This window comes from Mchenga conophoros, linkage group LG22, assembly GCF_057382185.1.
Source record: "Mchenga conophoros isolate Kocher_MC1m ecotype Shallow Benthic linkage group LG22, M_conophoros_male_GT1.1, whole genome shotgun sequence".
Taxonomy (NCBI): Eukaryota; Metazoa; Chordata; class Actinopteri; order Cichliformes; family Cichlidae; genus Mchenga; species Mchenga conophoros.
This window is the reverse complement of record NC_140546.1, coordinates 29,917,854-29,942,268: the sequence shown is the minus strand read 5'-3', so window position 1 is coordinate 29,942,268 and position 24,415 is coordinate 29,917,854. Positions and strand designations below refer to the sequence as shown.

General features: G+C 41.3%; 1 protein-coding gene across 2 annotated transcripts in view; it reads right to left on the bottom strand.

The window, feature by feature from the left end:
- fam135b (family with sequence similarity 135 member B) overlaps positions 1 to 24,415 on the bottom strand; it is a 54,416-nt gene that overhangs the window by 15,375 nt on the left and 14,626 nt on the right. The window contains exons 4-13 of one of the 2 annotated variants that reach the window (XM_085261851.1): positions 19,892 to 20,028; positions 15,195 to 15,265; positions 14,250 to 14,423; positions 13,519 to 13,645; positions 9,842 to 10,001; positions 9,124 to 9,173; positions 6,649 to 6,804; positions 2,332 to 2,405; positions 2,097 to 2,251; positions 32 to 1,991 (exon numbers count right to left, since the gene is read on the bottom strand). In XM_085261851.1, coding sequence (XP_085117977.1) covers positions 32 to 1,991; positions 2,097 to 2,251; positions 2,332 to 2,405; positions 6,649 to 6,804; positions 9,124 to 9,173; positions 9,842 to 10,001; positions 13,519 to 13,645; positions 14,250 to 14,423; positions 15,195 to 15,265; positions 19,892 to 20,028 — 3,064 coding nt within the window. Of the gene's footprint in view, positions 1 to 31; positions 1,992 to 2,096; positions 2,252 to 2,331; positions 2,406 to 6,648; positions 6,805 to 9,123; positions 9,174 to 9,841; positions 10,002 to 13,518; positions 13,646 to 14,249; positions 14,424 to 15,194; positions 15,266 to 19,891; positions 20,032 to 24,415 lie in introns of both variants that reach the window. The other variant, XM_085261850.1, reaches the window with a different exon arrangement.

The following is a 24,415-nucleotide window of genomic DNA, read 5'->3' as shown; positions in this document are numbered from 1 at the left end:
AGAATGCCTGTTAGGAAAAAGAAAAACTCACTTCAGCATTCGTTCATTTGTCTCTTCATCCATGTTCAGGGGACTGAGTGAAGATGAGGAGATGATACCGAAGGAGCCCAGAGGCTGATGGGTGATAGGTGAGGTAGTCTGACGAGTGGACATTCCACTGATAGATGGAGAGTCTCTCAGGACGGATGAAAATGGGAGGCAGGTTGGGGCACAGGAGACTGACATGTTCACCACCTCCACCATCTTCTTGTTCACAAAGGCTAGTCCTGAGTTAGGGATCTTGGTGGCCTTCGATTGGCAGTCCAAAGGTGCTTTCTCACAGCTCGATACTCCATTTACATCAGCAGGTGACACTATCTCTCTGTTTGTCACACCCAAGGGGTCACTTGGCCTCTGAGTGGTGCTGTTACTGTTGGGCAGATCACTGAAGCATGAAGGTTTTATAAGTATCTGTGAGGGATCTAGGCATTCATGTTTCTCAGGCCCGAATAGTTGGGTCTGATGGAAACTTTGGCACTCATCTCCCGTGTTAATCCTCTCCTGATCTGTTGCACTTTCATGCACACATGGTTTGTTTCCACAGCTGCAGGGCACTGTTTCCGATTCAACGACAAAGACATTCTTCACTGAGGTTACTCCACTGATGTGTGTTTGATTGTTCGTATTCTCCCTCTGGCTGCCAATAACAGCACTTTCCTTGACATGAGGGCTTTCTGCAGACTCTTGTAAAAGTAATACTTCAGAAACACTGCTTGACGCTGACTTTATCCTGTATGTCTCTGACAGGTACTGTGGAGAGTTTGACTTTTCAGAGGTCCCATTCTCCTTGACAATATGGCCAGGATTTGATGATGAACTCATGTCTAATGGTGATAATTCTGACTGTCCAGAATCCAGGTTGCTGTACAAAGAACAGTTTGTCCTACATGAATCTTCATGTTGTACTAAGCTCTTGCAATCTGTTTCCTGGTTGAGCAGCATATGGCCATCCTCTACATCTTCTGGGCTACTTATCTGCGGCGCAGAAACAGACTTGGTCAGCTTGCTTAGCTGCCTCTGATGCTGATCCTCCTCATAGGGCAGAGAGCTAATTGATGTAAGTGAAGCCTGTATACCTCCACTTGGAAGGCTGCCGTTGCTCTCCATCTGCAGCCCTTCCAGATAGCTGCGGTGCACTGGATGATTTAACACTATTTGCTGTGGGATCTCCCGTTCGCTGGAAAAGTCCAGAGGGGGTCGTCCTCGCAGTGCGGCCTCCACCGGCCACGCTACAGAGCTGGGCTCACTCTCGATACCAGAGTCTGAAATAACAGAGGACGAGCGCTTCATGACCTTGGTGCCGACCAAACCTCCGCGATGAGTCGTCTCTTTTCTGAGCTCACCCGGAAAGAGTGGTATTACTGGACAGCCAGCGGGTACACTGATAGGAGGGACATCCTCACTTTCATCATCCACTGAGTGATTTAAAGGCATGGCAATGTCAGGCTGCTCTTCAGTGTTTTCATTCTCTATTGCTTTGCTGTGGTTTGTGGCATCACAAAGTTGGGCAATTACTTCTGTTACAGGATGAGAAGACTTGTCACTGTTGTCTGCAGAATCTGTGAGGGGACTAAAGCTTGAGGAGGGAGCCAAAATTGCCTCTCCTCTACAAGGATCACATGACTTATTTGCAACGTAGATCTCTCCTGAACTATAGCTCTCCTTATTTTGGTTGTGATTTTCTGCTGCTTCCGTCAAGTTTTCCTTCACTGCTGCGGAAAGTTCAGTTCTGCCCTCAGTAGGAATGATGTTCTGGGTACATCTGGTGTCGCTCTTATTCTGGTCTGCTGTGAGCGAGACATACAAGGGCAGGTCCGTGCATTCACTACCCAGAGAGTCATTGGGTACTGCTGGTGATACGGCTTCTTGGCTGCTTTCGAGAATCCTCTTGGCAAGATCTAAGTTGGTTTGTTCATCAGCAGTTGCAGGCATTGGCACATGTGATGTGTACTCTGGAAAGACAAAGAAATTCAGTTTGTAGAACAAGAGTTTGGTCCTGAGACAATACGTAATGATATGTTAATAGCAGGTAGCAGAAGATATATATTTTGTAGTACGTGTTTGAGGAGACTCCACGTATCTGTCCTCAAAGATGATAGGCAGGCTGTTCCAGTCTCCATCGATGTCCAGGCACTCAACAGGTAAAGGAGGCATTTTGGTCAAGTAGTCTGAGCTCCGTACTTCTGCAGCTATCTGGCTGTGTCTATTGATTCTAAATCAGGACAATTCAATATTAAATATTATACTTCTTTGCACTCACAGAATGAGCTTTCTGACAGGGGTGGTACTTACAATTCCTCTTGAAATGTCAGAGATATCTCTTTGTGGTGCTCGGTGAAAAAGTACGCCTCAGAGAACCTCCTGACCTTGTGTTTCCAAAGACATACAAACAAATTAATTTTGATAAGAGCCTCAGTCTCAGTCTCAGATCACTGGCAAACATATGGTTGGGTTCGATTTCTTGGTTCAATAAGCAAGAAAAAGTTACCAAGTATTTGATGAGCACAAAAAACAGACAAAAAAGCTTGAGAGCTACTCCACTGTGTAGCACATTTTCATATTAAACAGCCCAGTGATTTAATAGAAACTGCAGGGGAAATCATAATAGATTGCTCAGCAAGCTTTAGGATATAGAGGTCCAGAATGGCATTTATAATTTGAATGATTCCTTTTGAAACACTCAAAGCTCACAAATAGTCAAGTGCATCAGCAATGAGACTAAACATAGTCTAAATGTGGACTCAGAGAGGGAGCAGCAAGCCTGCTGTGTTAATGGCAACAGGTTTGATGCATTTTACACAAGATTGGAAATTAGTGTATTCAATATTTAACAACAGAATAAATTATGTACATGGAAAAAAGGACAACTTGATTTAATGGGACATGACTGATCAGGGGTTCATGATATGAAATTACATCATTTAAACCTTTGTCTCTGATCTTACACATATTCAGTAAGCATAGCTGGACTGGCCATCGGGCATACTGGGTATTTGCCCGGTATGCCCGATGGTGATTTTTCGTTTTCATGGGCTGATGTTTTTTTGTTGTTGTTTTTTTTAACGGTATAAACAACGAAAGGTGGTGGATTGGCCAGATGCTGGCAGATGTGTAAAAATAACTCAGTTGTTTGGTGGTGGCTTCTATGGCGAAGCTTCCACAGAGGCCAGCAGGTGGATGAGGGAAAGGGGAGGCAGGAGGAGCAGAGACCTGAGGCGGCCGCCGGTCTGAGTGTCAGGTGAACTAAAATTCAGGTAAGAAGTTGTGACCTGCAGTCTATCTGGGTCAGATATAAACAGAGTTTAGGTGGAGTTTTATTTTCGTTGTGCTGACTTTTTACAGTCAGCTACAATAATAATACTGCGTACTAGCTAGCATAATGGAGTTTCTATACAGCTGGGTGGGTGCTATGATGTTACTGATAGTGAACTTTATTTTATTCATAAGGTTAGTTAGTAGAGTTGCCAACCGTCCCGTAAAAAACGGAATCGTCTCATATTCAGGGAAAATATTACGTGTTTCGTATTGAGCTGAGAAGGAACACAGTTTGTCCCGAACTTCAGCTAGAATGGAAAAGACACAAAGCTGGAGTTATTCTGTGTCTTTGCTGCACAGCTGCCTCTTGTTTGCTCATTCTCTCCCCTCTCTCTCCTGTTATTATTTCAATCATGAAACTGATCAATGATCAGCTGATCGGCTTTTCTGTCTCAAGTCCCGTCTCTTTTGTTTGTTTATCGCACACTTTGTGCCAGAAAGAGGAAACCAGCGGATGTCGCGCTAAACAACAGCAGCACGTTTACGCTTGATCAACTGTGGTTAGAATTTTTTAATATTAATTTCTAGTATCAGCTGATGTTTGCTGGAGCCACAGCTGTAAACCTGCTGGTCATGACATCGGTTTGGATATGTGGTGAGAGGGAAACATGAAAATGAAACCAGGAGATGTCCTTACTGAATCATCAGAGCTGAACAGGTGATTGGAGAAACAGTAGGGGTGCAACGATACTCGTATCGGTATTGAACCGTTCGATACACTGCTTTCGGTTCGGTACGCATATGTATCGAACAATACAAAATCTTTTAATTTATTTTATCAACTTTTCTTCTAACGATGCTGTCTGTGTTGAGCGCTCAGTGGAACTGTGTTCGACTGCGATCGTGGCTCAAGAGTTGGGAGTTCGCCTTGTAATCAGAAGGTTGCCGGTTCGAGCCCCGGCTTGGACAGTCTCGCTCGTTGTGTCCTTGGGCAAGACACTTCACCCGCTGCCTACTGGTGGTGGTCAGAGGGCCCGGTGGCGCCAGTGTGCCCCAGGGTGGCTGTGGCTACAATGTAGCTGCCATCACCAGTGTGTGAATGGGTGGATGACTGGATGTGTAAAGCGCTTTGGGGTCCTTAGGGACTCGTAAAGTGCTAAACAAATACAGGCCATTTACCATTTTACTCCGCCTAGGCTGCACTGTCGAGTGCAGATCCACTGAGCGCAGTGCAAGCTAGCAAGACAGAAGTTAAGCTCGTTACAACATGGCAATTGCCTCAACTGTACTTTTGAGTTAAAATATGTGTTTATAATTTTAATAAATGACAAATTAAAAAAGGCATGAACATTTTTTTGTATTGAAAAAATATAAAATAATATCGAACAGTTACACCAAAGTATCGAACGAACTGTGAATTTTGTGTATTGTTGCACCCCTCAGAAACAGCTTTTAGGTGACATGAATGAGTTGAAGGGAAGTTATGAACTGTTTCTGAGAGACAAATAACACCAGGATCCTTTTCTAAGTAGCTGACAGCTGGTAACTGTGCAGCGGCGGGTCTAGCAAAGTTTTGGCAGGTGGCCAGGTAGGGCATTAACATTTAAAATGTTTTGCTTTTAATGAATAATTATCTGAATCTTACAACCAAAGTTTTGACCTGATGTAACATGTATAGAAATCATACATATACCAACAAGACAGTGCATATCACTGTCACAACAGCGTTTATTTCCATTCAAAGGCCTTATGGCTTTTCCTATAATACCTTGTCTCTAGTCAAAATGCCCGGGCAGATTTTTTTGTCCCAGTCCAGCCCTGTCAGTAAGCTAAGCACAGACTTTTCATGCTCCTTACTCACCTGCGATCAAATCTTCTGTTTGAGAAAGTCAACTAGGCTTAAGGGCAGGGGAGGGAGAGCTTATAAGGCTTATTTAGACAGAGGATGAACTGAGGGTCAGTATGGATGTATAATAATAAATTTAAATCATGTGCAGTTACTCTAGAAGAATCCAAGAATAAATATGCAGAGCTGGAATTGAGAACAAAGCTCCCCTTTTAAAGACTGACTTGGCTGCCTCTGGTATCTTATTATCTTCATGTATTTAAACAGACATTGATGTCATGGGATCAGATGTATTTCCAATACCAAACTTTAAGGAGACAGTAACATGTATATTCTTTTTACAGAACTTTATGCACTCCTGTGAAAAACTAAGTACACCTCATTCAGGAGCTTATAGAACCATCTTTACTAGCGGGAATGTGAAGTAATCACTTTCTCTATGACTTTATTAGATTCTAACATCACTGTGGGGGGGATTTTTGGCCCACTCATCTTTACAACACCGTGTTGGTAGGGTGCAGGTTGACTTTGGAAGTCAAGAAAAGGAAGCAAGTGAAGGCAGGAACAGGAATTAAATATTGGAAGTTGAAGAAGGAGCAAAGCACAAAAACTGGTCCTGGGTGGTAGGGAAGAGTTGCCAGATATCTGGGAAGAAGGTTGAAGGTTAAGGATGTGGGTGATGATCAGTGAACAGAGAGCAGCCAGTATTGGTAGTAGTAGAAGAAGAAGATGATAAACAGTAGGTAGAAGGTCTGATCTGATTGATGGATTTTTCAAGTCTTGAGGTTTGCTAAGATGCAACCAAAGTCGCTGCCATGTTCTTTTTAGGGAGACGATACTTTCTCCTGGCAGCTCTTCCTAAAAAGTAATTTTTGTAATATCTCTGAGCTTTGCTTGAGGTAATCTTGGGATGAATTTGCTGGGATGTCCACCCCTGGGAGGACTGTGTCACCCTGCTTTTACAGAGGTCAGTCCTTTTTGGGACGATCACTTAATCAGTAGCACCTGGCTCCTACTTAACCTCCAAATTGGAAGCAATAAGGCTGTACTTCATTTTTCACGAGTGCGCATTGAGTCCTGTGAAAGCGCTGTATCCAAACTATCTTCATGATGGACAAATTTAACAGTGCTTTCTATAGGTAATCATCCGAACTTTTTTAGTGCATAACAGTTATTGATGCTTGATTGGGCTTAACTTTGACATGTTTTTCCTCATCAATGTGAAAGTTAGTTTGATTCTTCTTAGACAGACTGTTCAGTATCATGTTACTTTCTGAAAACTGGTGACAACATGCCTTTAAGGAGCTGCTTTCAGAGATAAAATGTCAATGCTTATGAAACATGTTTTATTGTTCTGTGGTATTCTTGCATTTTAGCGTGGGTGGATCACAATCACTATATTTAAACATATCGGCACCAGGGCCTAATAAAGGCTCAGCACCTCAGAGAGGCAAATGATGACGTTTGAACATTGTATAAGCCTGCCTTTGATGGAGCTGAACTCTCACCCTGAGCGTGTGGTGCTCCTGGGCCAGATAGGACAGGATGTGGGGGTTGAACACAGCGGCCTCCAGGAAGCAGCTCCACAGAGCAGCCAGCTGGAAGCAGAGCTGGCTTACGTCCCTGCTGATCTGCTCCGCCACCTTCTCGTGGCCTTCTTGCAGCTGAAAAGAAAAACGCAGTCCTGTAATATTTAGCTGAAAGTGTTGCATTTCAAAGAACTCCCAGAATAAAGCATGCACAAATCCAAGGCTGGGTGATTGTCCTGCTCACATATTCATACCTACAAAGAAAACAGTGTCTACAATCTGTCTGATATGAAAATGACTGTGGGCGGATTATTAATAGGAAATTTATGTCCAAGTATGGAGTGGCAGTTTGCCTACACAGCGAAGAATTGTCAGATCCTAGATTGACTGGTTGGCAGCTGCTCACCTAAACACTAATCACGACCATTTTTACTGGTATCATCTAATAGCTTCATTATACTGAAAAGCTCCGGCCTCATAAACAGATTTTATTAAATGCCCCAACATATTCTGATTAAGGCACATATCAATGCACACTGAGATGCCAGAAAAACACAGAAATTAAAACCAAATGCAGAAAAACAACCAGGGTAAAAGCACTTTAGTAGTAACAAACAGAGAGGGAAAGGAGTGAGACGGAGATCACACAACAAGCTGACAAAGACTGAAGTAGAAAACCAACTAATTGCACACAGCATGGAGAATAATAATAACAGGTGAACGCCATCAGGACAACAACAATGACGGGACAAAAAAATGAGGGAACTAAAACACTTCTTTTTTTTCAGCTAAACTAAAGGAAGTAAAATGAAATAAGTACTAAGAATAGATTCCCGCACATAAACATAAAGATCACGAGAGCCTGAACTCTCTTAGTCAAGCTTTCATGTCATTTCTTTAAGGAGCCTTCAGGAATAGTTCTCCAGGATTCACTCTTCTTTGGATGTTGGCTGCTTTATGCTTTTTGGTCAAGATGAACACTGCACACTGTTAAATAGACTGGTTCTTATATAGCGCTTTTCTACTCTCCCGGAGTACTCAAAGCACTCTATACAACACGCCACATTCACCCCATACACACCCATTCACACAAGCACTATGAGAGCTTTCTAACTATCATTCATACTCTGATGGATGCATTGGAGAGCAAGTCAGTTAGTACAACACGAGGATATTTGTCATGCCGACTGGGCGAGCCGGGGGTCGAACCACCAACCTTCCAATCAGCAGCTGACCTGCGCTACCTCCTGAGCTATAGCCACAGCAAACTGTTACACTGTTTCAGCAATGTTGAGGTCCGGACTCTGGAGAGGCCTGTCTATGACTGATAATGTTCCACTGTGTCTATGTTTTTACTGCAGTGTGTTTGGGGTCATTGTCAAGCTAAAAAAAAAGCTGTTGCCAATCAGAACTCCAGTTGTATCTGTATATCTCTGATGACCCACTCAATGATTTGAACCCCAAACTTATAACCACTACTTATACTATCACCACCCTTCCACAGAGTCCTTTTCTGATGAGTCTTCGGATGTTTTCCTAAATCAGATACTGTTCATCTGTGATATATATCATTAGGTCTGCTATATCTTATTTTGTCCGACACTTGCTCAGTTACCTCCAATTTTTTAAGAGCACATTGCACACCATGATGAGATACGCCAAGTTTTTGACTAATAGCTCTCTGGTAATCACCTCACTGGCGTAAAAATACTATTTTATAAGTTGTCTTTGGCATTTTTTGCAGATTCATCTAAACACATGGAAGCAAATCGTGATTTTTTTTTAACAGGCTGCTCGTAACAAAGTGCCTATAGATAGTATTTAAAAGTCTTTCTTTGCTAAGTTTCTGTTATGTGCGGTGAGAACACTGGCTCATCCTGTACTTGATTGCTTGACAGTTCATAGGTCAGTGTTGAGTGACTTAATAAATGGTCAGTGAGGAGTGGACTAAAAATGTTGAGTTAGAATGTCTAGAAAACTTTTGCTCCAGATCACTTTAAAAATTAAGACGTTTGATTCCTTAGAAGCACATAACAATATAAAGAAATAACTTTTTTAATGTGAATCTATTCTTAGCATGCTGGTGATTTTTTGTATTAGAATAGAAACAAACAGGAAACAGCAGGTACTATGGACTAGTGACATATCAAAGTGAAAAGTGACAGAGGCTGCTTTGTTGGTTAGACTCTAAAAAAGTAATGTTTTCTTACATAGAGCTCTATAATAAAGTATTTTTGTTATTGTCAGTGTGTGCTCTGCGTTGATGAGGTTAAAAATAAAATAGCGTTATGTCAGTAATTCACATACAAGTAATGGTTTGATTGATTGTTAAGTTTAATTATTTTTACTTATAGATTAACCTGCATTTTTCCTACTTTTTGTGTAATAAAATATTTATAAAGATACAATAAGATAAGATATGTTTGTTACTATCATACAAAGACATGAACTTACCTGTAGCTCTATTGTCAGCTGATTTAGCGTTTCTTCTACAGGCGACACATCTGTGGGAATAAAGATATTTGGGGAGTTTTAACTTTCGTTATCCTGTGACAGGGGGTCATACACACATATAGTTTGAAAATCTTATAAAACAAGTTAAGCATATGTGCACAGTTTTAGATATAGACAAGCTGAAGTGAAGGGAACAGAAATGGCTTGTTTTACTGAGCGGCTAAGAGGCTGCGCGAAGCCCCGTCTAAAAGGGCAAATACGGAAACTTTTACATTCACTGCTTAAGACCATGTGATCAAACTGTGTTCAGGAAACTGGAGGTTACAATCAGCATGCTTGTACTCCACTACATATATACGAAGTTAAGGTTTTAGCGGAAATATACTGTCACTGTACCAGAGTCGGAAAAAGGTTTACAGAATACACAACAAGTACTCTAAGTACATCAAATAATAGCAGTACTTATAGTTTAGTTTTCAGTACAGGTAAACTGTTTAATGTTAGTCCTCTATTTCTATTGGGCTGATTTTAAATTACTTTCTGACAAGGTCATTAAAATAATACTTTTTCTACAGTTTTAATCATATTTTTTTAATAATTTACATTGTCGTAAAAAAAAACAGTTCCTGCATTATTAAAATGTTCCAATATGTTATTTTCAGATCTCACTAGACTTTTAATGAAGAAACAGGTCCAAGGCTTTCTATATATGTGCCACCTGATTCCAGAGGAATCTGCTGCAGCTGTGGGATCTCCTTCATGAGTGCTGTGTAGTACGTGTGCAGGCCTCTGTGTGCCACCAACAGGAGGCGACAGAGTCGCCGGTGCCACGTATGAGCTCTCTGCAGGCAGTTTTCACTGGGCACATAAAAACTTCCCTGAGGAGAAGGACAGAGGAAATGTCAGCTACTATGTAGGTCACAAGCCACCTGTCAAGTACAATGTCCTCTTTTAATGACAAACATGTACACATACTTGAACTTAACAGGCTCTACTATAGCCTGGTTTGAAGGTTTGTTGCTCTGACCTCTTAGTAATAGAAGCTTACTTTTGCAGTCACAATAACTCCTTGGAAGATCTGATACAATAAAACAAATGCCTCTTAAAAACAGCTAGCTGTGAGCTGCAAAAGCAGATCAAGACATTTATGTGGCACACGTGGATGTATGGCAGCCCTTTAGGGCCTTCAGAGGTCCCAGGTGTGGGAACTTGGCCCAAGAAGCAAAGCACTGTTTGGAGAATAGTCTTTTTAAAATCGGTGCAACAATCTGTATGAAATAGTATTTAACTATGCTTCACATTATATCCACTGAACTAGAATCAAACGTCCAAACACAGGTCCTTTGTTTGTGCCTGTAGGTAGATATGGTTTTGAGTAGATGAGTCATCCCCCAAATAGTGCCCAAAAAATTGCATCTGCGTCAGGAAAGCACCACCATCAGTTTGGTAGCTGGTGTAGAAAAGTTATTTTTATACCATGTTATTTTGCACTTCATCCAAAAGAAGGAAACTGAAACTCAGAATGTAAAGGGTGCGAGTCATCAAGTATAACAAAAACAACTAACCCCTATCAGTGTCTGCTGTGGCTCACTCATCTGCCTGCCAGCCCATTTACCACTGAGTGTTTCTTTCTTACATAAATAAGTGTATGCTAAAATGTAGGTGAAAAGCTGCTTGACGAGGAACCAGCACATAAAAAGAGAAATAATAAAAACAACAAGATCTGGTAGCTCAAGTACAAACCTCTGCTTTCTGATCGGCCAGTAAAATCTGGGCTGTAATATGGGCCTTTGTTCCAGCAGATGGCTCTCTAACAATGAAAGACGGGCTCTAGCTGTGCTTCACCAAAGCCGTTAATAGCATTTGCTGGCACTGTGCAACCAACTACAAATCACCAAAGCCTTGAAGTCTTCTAGAAGAGACAGTGGTCCAAAAAGACTGTATCACTTTAGACGTGAGTCATCACAGTATGCCTACAACCATCCATGGTCCCTGACCCCAAACACTCATCAGAGTTCTTCCCACCCAGTGCCGAGATTTTTGGCTGCCTCTGTGGAGCGTAGAGCTCCAAAAGGCATGTGATGCCTGAGTATCAGGACATACTGTAATTTCCCTCGAGCTAGTAAAGTTGCCGGCCCTATCATCATACCTGTGCACACTCTGTAATTGCTCCAGTGGAGTATACCCGAACCAGGAAGGAACACCTGTATGTTTACTTCCATAATTCTCTTTAGCTTTATAGAGGCCCGCTGGGGAACAGTCTGTAAGCGAGATGCACCGAAAAATAGCTTTTTTCCCCCCATAAACTAGTCATTATCCTAAAAGCACAGTTTCTCTGCACACTAACAATGGTTAAAATCTGCCACAGTTCACCTGATGTCGATTTCTGCTTCTGTTTGCTGCTTGTTTATGGCTACGGAGCCGTTTACTTCTGAAGCATGCAGGTAGCGTTTCATTCCACAAAGAAACACCACATTTTAAAAAGTCTTATCTTACAGCAGAAGCACAAGATTTAGACAAAATGACACATGTTAAGGGGGAAAGTGCTGGAAACTAAGCGTAGCCGCGGGTAAAAAGCTGTAAATAAATAAAGGTGAAAGAGTCTGCAGCGTTGTGCGCAGCTTTCACCTGCAGCTATGTGGTACGTGGCGCTTGCAAGCACAACTCATTACTGTGATCAAACGGAACCCCCCCGCTTGGCTAAACACTGAGCTTATTAAAGCGCCCAGCCAGGGGTGGGAGTAAAAACCGGGAGGAGGAGAGGCAAGGTGGCGTGGGGGCCTGGGAGCTCATTAGGATTTACTGTGCAGACCGTGACGTTCACGGAGACCTGAGAGATGCATGTTATAAAACCTGAGGAAAAACTCTTTGTACCTTATGTTGGTGTAATTACCAAATATACACAAGAAAGCTAAACTCGGTAAGGAGCAACAGCCCAAAAATATAACTTTTGGATATGCGGTGATACCTGAAAACAGCAGCAGTGAAACTATCATAGATTCGAGTTGTGTTGGGAGTACACCGCTGCATTGGGTTCTGCAATTCTTGGAAGACTTGAAAAAGGTGACACTTTTTGTTTCCTTTTGTCTGCTCAGTACTGTTTGCTCCGAGTCCAAAGAGTCACAAGGACAGGCTAGTTGCTTGATAGTGCAAAGAGATACTGTGTGGCTCCTTATCTGTAAACTATGCAAACTAGTCTAGACAGGAATCTATGTGAGATTAAAACTATCATTCACCCGTGCTTTCACAGCATTCACTGCATTGTAACATATTGAAATATAAAACATTTTCTTCTAGTTTTAAGAAGTGCATGTAACTTTATACATGAATCTTCCATTTACAGGAGAAATGATGGTAAATAAGTGGCACTGTGTCTCAAATGCACCCACACAGTGGATCGACAAATGCACAAAACCTTTTTATGAGTCTTTTGGAAAAAAGAAATTGCTGGAATCACCACTCTGATTTTTAATGATATCTTTTCACACTGGACCCTCTGATGAGGCCTTTTCGGGCCCGCTTCCCATACGTTTGACACGCCTGCTGCATACTGGTTGTGTCTCCGTACGCCTGCAGATTTCTCACTTTTATCTGTGAGCTGTAGGGCTTGTTAACCAAAGTGCTGCATTCTCTCCTATTGACTGACAGCTAGCTACACACTCACAGAATCAAGGCTAATTACAAAACTAAAGAAAGAAGTTGTTGAGTCACAATAACGAACATGAGTCATGTGTGTCTTTTATCACCTGCTACTATTGAATACAGCTTTTTACTAATATACGCCTAGGTGAATAAAAGGCAATAAAATAAATTTGCTATAGGCCATATATGATAATGATTAGTAATTATGATAGATTATTATTTATTTCATTGTGAATTAAGTGCGCTATAAATAAGCCAGAAGCATGAGAGACAGCACCATCATTTCCAGTGGGAGTTCCTATCAATTCCAGATGCTAAGCCTGGAAGCCTACAAGCCTGGGCAAGCGGCTTCAACAAATAGTATGAAACACCACAGCGCTGCACAGTGATAATCACCACGTTGGCCTCTGGTCTTAAAACATACAGGATTCTGCATAGTGCCAACAAATGACTGATTCCGAAGGACAGACAAGGTCTGGAATCTGTAATCCAAATCAGGACGACTCCCTTCCCAGCTCAAAATCCCGTTGCTTCTGGATGACATGCCCAAGCAAATCCCGGCTAAATCTGTCGGCCTCTGTCCTAAACCTTTCTGTTTACGTCATCGCTTGGCATTTAGCTGCTTGCTCACAAAAAGAAGAGAACAACCAGCTCAAAGGGAGACATTTGTTTTCAGCTTTGTGAGACAAAATAGGCTTTGACTTTGTGTGACTTTCTATTTGAAAGCAGCTGAACCGCTAAAGGTTAACACACCTCAGAGATGACAGGTTTGCAGTAGCCAGCGCCGAACACGAGGTTCTCTACAGACATGGCGGACGGGTCGTTCGTGCTCTCTGGCGAGCCCTTCCCAAGCCAGGAGCCCTTTCCTGTACGGGCAAAGCTGGAGAGAGGGCAGGGATGACACAGCAGGGGCAAAGCATGAATAATGTTTGTGTTGTATTTAGTGTTTGTGACTCTGAAGGAAGACATGAACTGAGAAATAAGAGCAGTTCTGCTGCAATCAGTCAAGTGCTGCAGTAATCTATGTAATGCATGTTGGAACATCGACTATGACACTGACGGCTGAATTCATCAGATGAGTGTTTGGAAAATTATTCATTCAGCTCGCCAAGAGATACATTATATATCATATTATAAGATGTGCCAGCAGTTCAAGCTCACGTTCTCGCCTGCTTGATTGTATGGGTTTCATTTCAGTTAAATTTTTCACTTAAAAAATTAAAACCTGCTCATTGCAGATGGTTGACCTTTTTTCTTGAACACATCTCCAAACAGCATTCAAAGCCATAGATTACAAAATGAATGGCTTATTTATAAAGAAACAAAAATGAATCCAAGCAAGGTTTGGATAACGGATTAGCAGATTGTGCAGTGAAAAGAATAGCTGGGTTCCTGAGATCATACCAAATCAGATACAAATTTGTGTAATGTGAAGATTCGGGGTCTGCAGGATGCAAAACAGTTGCAAGCTTTCCAGACTTTACCTGAGCAGGGGCTGATGTAAGGCAACCAGTGAAGTGTGGATGGAGACAGAAATGACTGACAGGTGGAAATAGTCGAACATGACAGGGACGTGGTGGTGGAGGCCTCTTCGCGGGTGGAAATGGAGGCTGAGGGTCCGACTACTGATCAAGGGGACAGTCGCTATATCAGCCAACCTGAGGGAGTAAAAACAAAACCCAACTCTTTAAGTGAAAATCGTCCTTTTTTGCCATCGTCCATAATGTTTGCAGCTGTTCCATTAGAATGGCTCATGTAGCAAAGGACAGAATAACTAAACAACATCATTGATGGAAGTACTCAGATGTTTTAATTAGATAATGCTACACTGTTCTCCGTTGGTATATTAAATTAATCAGGAAACACTAATGAAAATATTTACAGTTAAAGTTTTTAATATGACGAATCATAACTGTTATTTATGTTATGAGTAGACTGTTAAAACTAAGCAGAATTTCAATGCCTGCTTTTTTCAGCACTGAAAATGAGAATTAAATAATACATAAAAAATTAAAATCTGATAATCTTTGTATCTGTGCCAAAGAGTGCAGATTAACTAAAGAAGTGGTTTTATTGCTGACAGTAAAAGTGTGACCCTGTAGCGCCTAAAACTTCACATTAAAAGGAGCATCTCTTTGTTAAGTGAGTGGGAAATATCAGGGCAACTGCCTTTAGCAAGTACCAGTTTTAAATAACTGGGAAAGCTGCTCACTCATAATCCAATATCAACAATGATGATACAATCTAAATATTTCTTCTTCTTCCTTTTGTCCCAAGCAAACATACAAACCCCTGCAGTCATGGATCGTATGCCGTATATTTGTGATCAGGTGCTTAAAGTGATGTCTAGCAGCCAAATGGGAAAGTCGCTCACTTCACATCTCAAATACACACCAAACACATATTTTCAAAGTGGTTCAGAAACTTACTGCTGCTCATTGTCAGTGAAATGAAGATCCAGCTTCAACTGAAAATCCACCTCACTCAAGGCCTCCTCCACCTGCAAATGGGAACGATAAGGATTGTTGATGCATAAATATTGAAAGACCTTGGGCACAAAATAATCATAATCATAATCTTTGTATCACAGAACAAACCAAAAAAACTCATGTAGACAGGTCAAGTTCAACTACCTCAACTGGTCCCTGTCTGCCAAGGTGACCACGCCCCTAACTACAGTGTCCAGATGTACACAAATCTGTCCGTCCACACAGTTATTATGGTGGGGAAACTTTCCATAGAAGCCAGATCCCTTTTTACCAGGTTTCTAAACATGCTTTTTTATGGTGTAAAATAAAAATGAACGTGGGTTAACTCGCTTTGGACATGGCATCAAGTGGCCCATGAGTCTGTGAGAGTTTTGGTCTCTGTACCTTTGCATTAGTGTATTTTAATCGGTGTTGGATTATACTTATTTACTTCCACCTGTTTATTTGCTAACCAAATGTAGCATTGATATCACATAGAATTGTAACTGCACCTTGCTAATCAAGCTAGTTAGCAATAGCTGATAACCAGAGATGGGCAGTAACGCGTTACCGTAATCCGATTACTTTTTTCAAGCAATGAGTAAAGTAAGGCACTACTATTGAAAAAAAAACCTAATTAGATTACTGTCACTTTCCTGTAAGCACACTGCGTTACTGTGTTAGTAGACCATGATTTTGTTTGTGAGAGTGTCTCATGACAATTACGTAAAAGCGTGCGACGTCCGTGGCAGCAACAGACGTGTGTAGATCAATAATGGATAATATGGAGAGCGGGAGAGAGTACGACTGTGCAGCGTTTAAAGTATGGACGTACTGACGTTACTTGATTCCGTAAAAAGTGACAAAAACATTAGCATCTGCTGTACACTCAGCGTGGGAAGAAAACTTCTTTCTACAGCAAAAAATTTAACTTCAAATCTGAGCAAGCACCTAGCACGCTGCCACGGGAGTGTGAAATTCACAGAGATCCTCCCACTGACATGACCGCTGCAGCACGGGGCAAACCTCCAGGTGACCATAGATATAAGAGCGACAGGACTTAGTGCCGCTAAAACATTATTTTATGTTATATGCTGGAATATGCAAAAAAATAGGTTTAATTATTAAACAAAGTTCAAGTCAAAGACTGTTTCATATAATTACATTTTTGCTTAATGCAATGTGCATAAAGCTAAAAGATTAAAACTAATAAAACAAGTTTTTCACTTGATTCAATTTTATATGATGGATTATGCAGAAAAAATAGAATTGGGCTGAAAGGTCTATTGCTTTAATATGTATTTGGGTTGTGTATCATGTAACTAAGTAATAAAGTAACTATTTACTTCTGAAAATAAATATCAGTAAAGTAATGGGATTACTTTCTTGGAGAAGTAATCAGTAACTAATTACTTTTTTTAAGTAACTTGACCAACACTGCTGATAACACCCAACAGCTTCCATCCTGACACAATGGCGAATGCAAAACTGAGACTTCAGAACGGAAGTGCAACAAATCAGTGCAAGAGGCCGTTGGGTGTTTCACACAGAAGACTAGACTAGTGTTCATATCCAGATTTAAGCAGCACAGGTAGGCTGGTAAAAGTCAACGTATGTAGATTCTGATATTTCACAAAAACATATTTTTTTTATAAATGCCATTTCTAGATGACAGGGTTCATTTAACATGTTCAAAAATCTCCCAGAGGTGGATGTGACAGCTGTAGCCTCAGCTTTCACATTATCTTTGCACTCATCAAACCATCCGGCAGCCACTTGTGCTCTGTGGAGAAGGATCTGACTCTCATTTATTTACTGTCACTCACGTGAATGGAGAAATTCGGAATTAATGAAGGGGAACGGCCATCACACGGTACCAACAAGAACATGATGGATTTGCTGCTATTTGGCACAGAAGCTAATGTAACCAACCTTGTTTGCAATTCTGATTTAGCCACTTTAGTGTTCTTTTTGATTAACTGTTTATGTTCTCTGTATTCCGGCATTTATGTCTTTCATGTGGGCTGAAAAAATCAATTACTTTCATGTTCAAAGTGCGGTAGAAAATAAAGGCATAAATCTGAACAACAAAGTGAAAAAAGAAAAAGAAAACGATATTAGGAAACTACAAAGCCGGGGCCGAAAATGGATGCAACAGACTCTTCTGAGGATTGGTGTGCAGCGCTGTTAAATTTTAATAGAAGTAGTTCCACTTTTGTAGCGCTTACAGTAAACGTATAAATCCATCTGATATTGATGGTGTGATTGATTAAGAATACATCGGGTGTGCACAGGGGAAATGAGAGGCTATTTTCGTCTGCGCTATCTGTAGCTGTGAACAGCAGATAACCTCCGGAAGGTTAATGAGCGGGGAGCCTTCGGGAGAGCTTACAGATGAAATCTGATATGCCTTTAAGCTCTTCTGTCTCCACACCTCCACAGCAACACCTACGTTTAATGAAAATTTCTAAAATTAGTTGTCATGTGAGACAGAAAATCCACATTCTGGCAGAAGCAGGAATCCTTCCACAGTAAACTAGGCGTATACACCACATGTTAGGGAGCAGCTGAGCGACGGTTTAGAGTACTGTCAGCGTGTGAGCTACGGCTATCAAATGCATGATTAGCTTCAAATGAGGCCATCTTAACACTCCCACGTCCCAGCATCAAGCCCGTGTCACCGCTGTCACTGCTGATCAATTTGAGCTCCGGTGGCTCCCACAGGCAAAAACGGGCAGAGTGGATTCTCAGGGTCACGCCCACAGTAAAACAGAACATCAATAACTGTCAGGTAGGTTTACACACCTGATCAGCTGAACTAAATATGGCCGGTCTGGGTGCACAGGCACAGTCTTTCAGTTACATAACATTAATTTCACGGAACGAGTCTACGAGCTCAGTGACCCTCACACTGGTTGAGTGGTTATTATGATTAGCACAGAATTCCTTTGAAAAAGGCAATTAACCTTTTCCACTGAATAGCTTTTGTTATCTTTCAGGGAACCAAACTCCTGTCAATCATTTCATCACATTTAAAAACCGCTAATGCCTCCGTTAACAAAAAAAACTATAGTGTGCCCACAGACCCTTAAAGAAAGTATTGGAGACAAGTTCTAGGCCTGAAAATGAAAGCCAGCTGTCAAAAAGTTGAAAAGTTCCACTTCAGACCTACTCCAAAATAAAATCAGTGCCCATTTAAAAAAATCTGTTACTTACCACTAACTCTTTCTGGAACAGTTCATGCATGTAGCTAACCAATTAGCAGCCATTTAATAGTTAATTTAATATGACCAATGCAATCGCAAAAACAGTTGCTGTGTCTGAGGTCAACTTAGCTTTCAATAAGCTTTATTACATTTTCTGGGTTCATAAACATTTAAGAGGAAGTTCTGAACTGGATTTCCTTTAACGTCTATCCAAGTATCCGGGCTACACTGGTAGCCTCAGAAAATTAGCTAACGGCACCAAAGGGCGAGCTATCAGACTGACCAGTAGTTTCAAAGATTAGAGCTACATTAACTTATAAGCTTTGTTTATTTAAATGCATTTTTATCCCTGTTATAGCCATCACATGAAATGTTTACCAAGAACATCAGTGCAAACTTCTAAGAATATGGCAGCTGTAACTGTGATCAGTCTGCAAAAATCACAAATCTGTTGCTGTCTTCATACACAACTACTTCCATTTCAGCCACAGTTCATAGATCTGAAGTAGAAATTCAGAAATTCCTCTGCTGCATGACGACACTTTAATTTCAATTTGCTATAGCTGCCCGGCAATCTTGCTTTTCAACAGGAATCTATAATCAGAATGCAAACAGTTTATATAAGTTGAGTCGAGTCCCTACCTACGTGTCACTGACAAGACTGAGTCCGATTGAAAGCAACATATCGGCAATCCGTCTGCTTTATTTGCAAACCTTCGCCTTCATCTGGATGAGCGGGACCGCAGTTAGTCTGAGTCGGACTGCAACTGTTTGGAGATAGGTTGCCTCCTGCCAGGTGGCCTGTGCAATCGTCAGGTGAGGGTGTTGCGCACTGACAATTACTTACAATTGGTTCCCAACAGCAAAACAATTTAATGCAACCACTGGGCGCCCATCGATTGTTCCTAATCGCAAGGAGGTTGCTGCCCTATTTTCATTCTACAGTCAATGATGCTTTAGACATCTTAAGCTCTGTTAGACAAACCTTACAAGTCAATGTTTCCAGAAAGTACATCTTTGCAAATTGAGCTGTCTTTGGCCAAAGAAATAGAACGGCTCCAACACCCCTGCTTTAAATCTATACTGCTATAGACAGATAGACTATATATTTTGCAGGTGTTCAGACTGCAAAATATATAGCACTGTAGTTTTTTATCTTTTATTCCCTGTTGTGTAAAATATCTGCTGTGATTAAGTGGAACGAATGTGTGTGTTCTGAACAAGGAGTATTGTTTGTGTCAGATGATAAAAACAACAAGTGCAGAAGGGAACAGAGAATGATGAAATCCATTAATTACGGGCCATTTAATATGCTGTAAAGCTACAAGTTGCTATGGAATAAATAAAAAAGCGAGCAAATGGCAATCAATCCACCCCCCCCCCCCCCCCCCCCCCCTTTCAAACTGGATATTTGTCTGTGTGTGTGCAGAAAATGTCACCGGCATGACTCACCCGTTCTCCGTCCAATAGCAGGTGGACTTTGAAGATCATACAGTCATTCACCGCAATCTCCTCGTTTCTGTACAGGATCTGAAATATCCGGCTGAACACGGTGCCGTCGTAAACCCCCGCAGAGCTGAAGCTGCACTCTCCTAATGTGGGACGCAAAAGCACAGCACAGTGACAGCAAGTGCAATTAGTATCCACATATGATAAGACATAGATCCGATAGACTAAAACAAGCATTAAACACCAATGTTTAACTGATAACAGGAGCTTTCTCAGAGCTCTCTGTCATGACTACAAACAAACAAAACATCACTTTATCTTTGCACAGCATCAACAGGTTTGTGAGGACATTTGCACATATTTACAGGCACTCAGAGGCAAGCATCTACGTTTAGCTCTAGAACCAAGTGATAAAATCTGTAAATGAGTTTTGGGCCAAGAACGCTGAAAAAAAAGAAATCAAGCAGCAAAATGGAAACATAAAAAACTGCAGTTCTTCATGTGACCACTTAGGCTGGTTCAGAAAGCAGGTCAGCGCACACTGTTAACAAAAAAAAAATCTATGAGTAGGTTCCCTCTAAACCTGTATTCACACTGGCTGCGGATGCTAGAGAAAAAACCTTCCTGCAGTTGTATTGATCAGTTCAATTCAGAAGTTCTTCCACAAATAGCAAAGTAGTTGCTGCAAGATGGCAATTTAATTGCAAAATCCCACATGTACCTGGCAACGCTCTGTTATATCAGAATACATATTGTAGAATAGAACCAGAGTCACAGGTGAGAGCAGACTGACTCGGGTTGACTACAACATTGGGTGATCTGTCAGCTTTTATTTGCAGCTACCTCGAAACACCTGAAAAATTGTGATGCAAACAGGAAACAGAGAATGTTCAGTGTCAGTGTAAAAGCTGTTGGTTTCAGCAGTAAGGAACAACATTTACTTTGAAAGGTGAACATTCCCCATTTCATTAATCCATGGACAAATGGCACATGTTTCCCATGCAAACTATGGGCAATCGTGGCAGTCTGTTAGCAACCAAAGCAATCACAGTGAGGCTGTTGGTGCAGCAGTCAATTTCGCCCAGGGCCAGCCAACAACCTCCAGAAACTACTCTGGAGTTTTTCTTAGCAAAGTTACCGCTTGTCTCTAGGCTTGTTTAACTAAAGCAAGGCAAAGCGAACAGCTGTGGGCTGTTTTTCATATTTAGGTCTATCGATGTTGCTCACATCAAGTTCAACTGATAAACTTTAAAGTCCTTTAAACTTCTTGGTGTGGGAATGCAGAGCCAGTAGTACCTTTAAATTCACATATGTTTTCAAGCACAAGGAAAAACTAATAAATTGGATTTTATGTGCAAAACTTAGGTCACACATTTGCCCCCAAAACTCACACGATCTCAGAGGCAGCCCATTGTTTCAACTGCCATCATCGTCCACGTCGCAGCACTTTGGTGTGCGACGCGGTGGCTGTTTACTGTGTGCTACTAGCGCATTTTTCCCTGGCAGCACTGCAGAGCTGCTGTCCAGCTGTGAGCCGTGAGAGGTCTTTGAAATCCCCTGCTGAGGTTGTGCTCTTTTCTGTCTCGGTCTTACTCTCCCTCTCTCTGCAGGCCTCCTCCCGATAATGCTGTCACTACTTGCAGCATCAAGCAGCCCCAGCCAGGGTGACGGATGTGTGGAAGCACGAGTGCTGTCAAAGGCTTGGTGGATGTGTGGCACAGACAGTGTAATCCCTCTGGGGATGTACTTTCTGGGGTAGGAGTTGTTGCGCGGTGTTAGCACGGTCTCCTTACAGTTGCATGAATGTGACTTTGATGTTCTTGTTTTTATTTTGTTTTTGTGTAGGTTTCAAGCTCCTGTTTCAAGACACATAAGCAGATTAGAAACTCGACACCGTGTGCTGTCATTAACATAAATTATCCTCTGTGTCTATTTGACCTGTGAAGGACTCATCGTTTCCCTCGGGAGCCTCCGTGCTTCACAAACGCTGGATTTCTCCCTTCATGTGGCCAGAATCACTAAATCAACAAACTGCACCTGCTGCAGTGGCTACTCTCACACGCTCACAGATATTATACTTCCCTTTCAATGCCTGTTTGTTCTACAGACTTGATTAAATGTTACAATACGTGTCGAGGGACTTTCAGTGATAAGGCCTTGATAAGAACGCAGCTTAACTGAAATAACAGCTTTGACACATCTAGCAGTGCTGTGCACACTTGAGGTGGAAAAAACACTAAACCACCCGTAAAATGCAATATAACAATATTATGAACCCTTCTTTCATAAGATTGAAGATCAGTTAAGATGGAAACTGATAATCGGTGTAACACTGTATTGTTTATAGTTTGTTTATACAGAACTGGCACTAAATTGGCTGTAAGCTATTTGTCATGGCAGTCACATGAGGCTGTAGAAGAAAAGACCTTTAAATATAGTATATAAAAAATTTTAAAAGTTGCATTTTCTTACACATTCGGTAGAACACACTCACACACCATATATTATAGATATAATATACATTATATATATATATATATACATACATATAATTTAAGACTTACAATATAAATATATTAAACTGTAATTTTGCTGGTATCTAACGCTAATTGATAAAAAATAGTAATATCATAATCTACTATAATAACACTTCTGATTACTTATTTTAAATGTAAATATTGTCTATGTCTATATGTTAGCCCTGCGACAGACTGGCGACCCTATGACAGCTGGGATAGGCTCCAGCGCCCGCCCCCACGACCCTGAAAAGGATAGGCTGTAGTGAATGGATGGATGCCTATTCTTAAGGAAATATTAAGCATCATCAATCCCAAGGTATTTTTTTTACTCAGGCCGACAACATCTCAAAATGAAAGTGTTCTTATTTGAAAGTAAAATGATAATATTTTTGATTGAATCAATATCGATGAGAGGGTGGCACATGTTAACTGAAGGAGCCTTTAAAACTCACACAGGCAGTTCAAAACATGTCAACAGGAAGGCTCAAGCTGACCCACATGTTCATTGACAGAATCTGGTAGCTGTAAGCAGCAGTGTTGACCACTGTTCCACCGTGCCATAAACATCTTGGTTTTTTACTCCCAGTTTTGACCAGTTTCTTTGTCTTTTTTCTGGACTAGTCGTCCAGAAATTTGTAAGAAGCTAAACCTACCTGACACAAAATTACCTAGCATCATCAAACTAACTACATATTCACATGCCATCAGAAATCACTCGGTTCTGACACTCTTCTGGTGTACTGTGCTTCTCACAGGTACTGGACTGTTAACACATCCTGCACATTAAAACCTGCTGAAACGCCCTTCAGCTTTAGCCACAGTGCTTCTGTGCTGGAAATAATCAGCTTACAGCCTCTGCTCTGCATCTGCTGTGTGTGTGTGTGTGTGTGTGTGTGTGTGTGTGTGTGTGTGTGTGTGTGTGTGTGTGTGTGTGTGTGTGTGTGTGTGTGTTCGTGTTCTGCCTATCAGTAAAGCACACAGAACTCGCCACACAGATTTGCTCCTCATGATATTAATAAGAAAGGGCATCTTAGCCGGTGCACCGTAAACAACACTCCAGTTCTCCCAGTTAACATTCTGACTTGAAAATCCTAATCTTACTGCGCATGAATCACAGTCATTAAATCCTTCAGCTGAGTGTGTGGCACGATCCTTCACAAGTAATTCATTTTTTTTCTGAAGGGCACAGACAATTGAAATGTCAAGCACACGCTTTCAAAGAGGACACAGTAAGGGAATTGTATGATGAATGTAATTGTTCTATCTGTGGCCAGAATGGCAGCTTTATGTTTATGATTCAGTCTGTGAGGTATGCAGGCTCAGTGCATGACCTTGTGGAAAGAGCTGCAGAGGAGAGGGGAGGGCCGCAGCCTTCCAATTACAATATGCATGCAAGATCTTCACTGTAATATACGTAGCTACAGTGTTTCTTGCTGTCTACATATGCTAATGGCTGGTGAAACATTGCAGTGTAGTCAGCAGCTTAGATATTAGTGCATCAAAAATGCACTATACCAATCTATATCAAGTGCTAATCAAATGTATTTGATTATTTGATCATCAGAAAGTGTCACGCCAACTATTAAAGCAAAGGTTTTGGCCGTTTGCTGCTCTGTAGCGTTCAGGTGAGCATTAACACAATGGAAAAATTGTTCATGGAGCAGATGACCCAGCAAATACACCCCAAGATCAGACCATAAAATTCTCAGAGAAACTGCAAAAAACCTAAGAGCTGCATTCCAGACTCCACAGAGCTCAGTTAGTGTCAGACGTTAAAGCTCATGATAGTACAAATATATAAAATATTGCTTATATAAAAGAATATTGCCCAGAGAAAGTCTCTTCTCTCTAAAAAACAAAACAGGACTGAATGGCTTAGGTTTTGCAAAGCTGCATTAAACACAGTATATCAACAAAACAGCCCATGCCAGCTGTCAAGCATGATGGTGGAGGGATAATTATTTTAACTTGTTTTGCAGCCACGGGATCTGGAAACCTTGAGTCAACC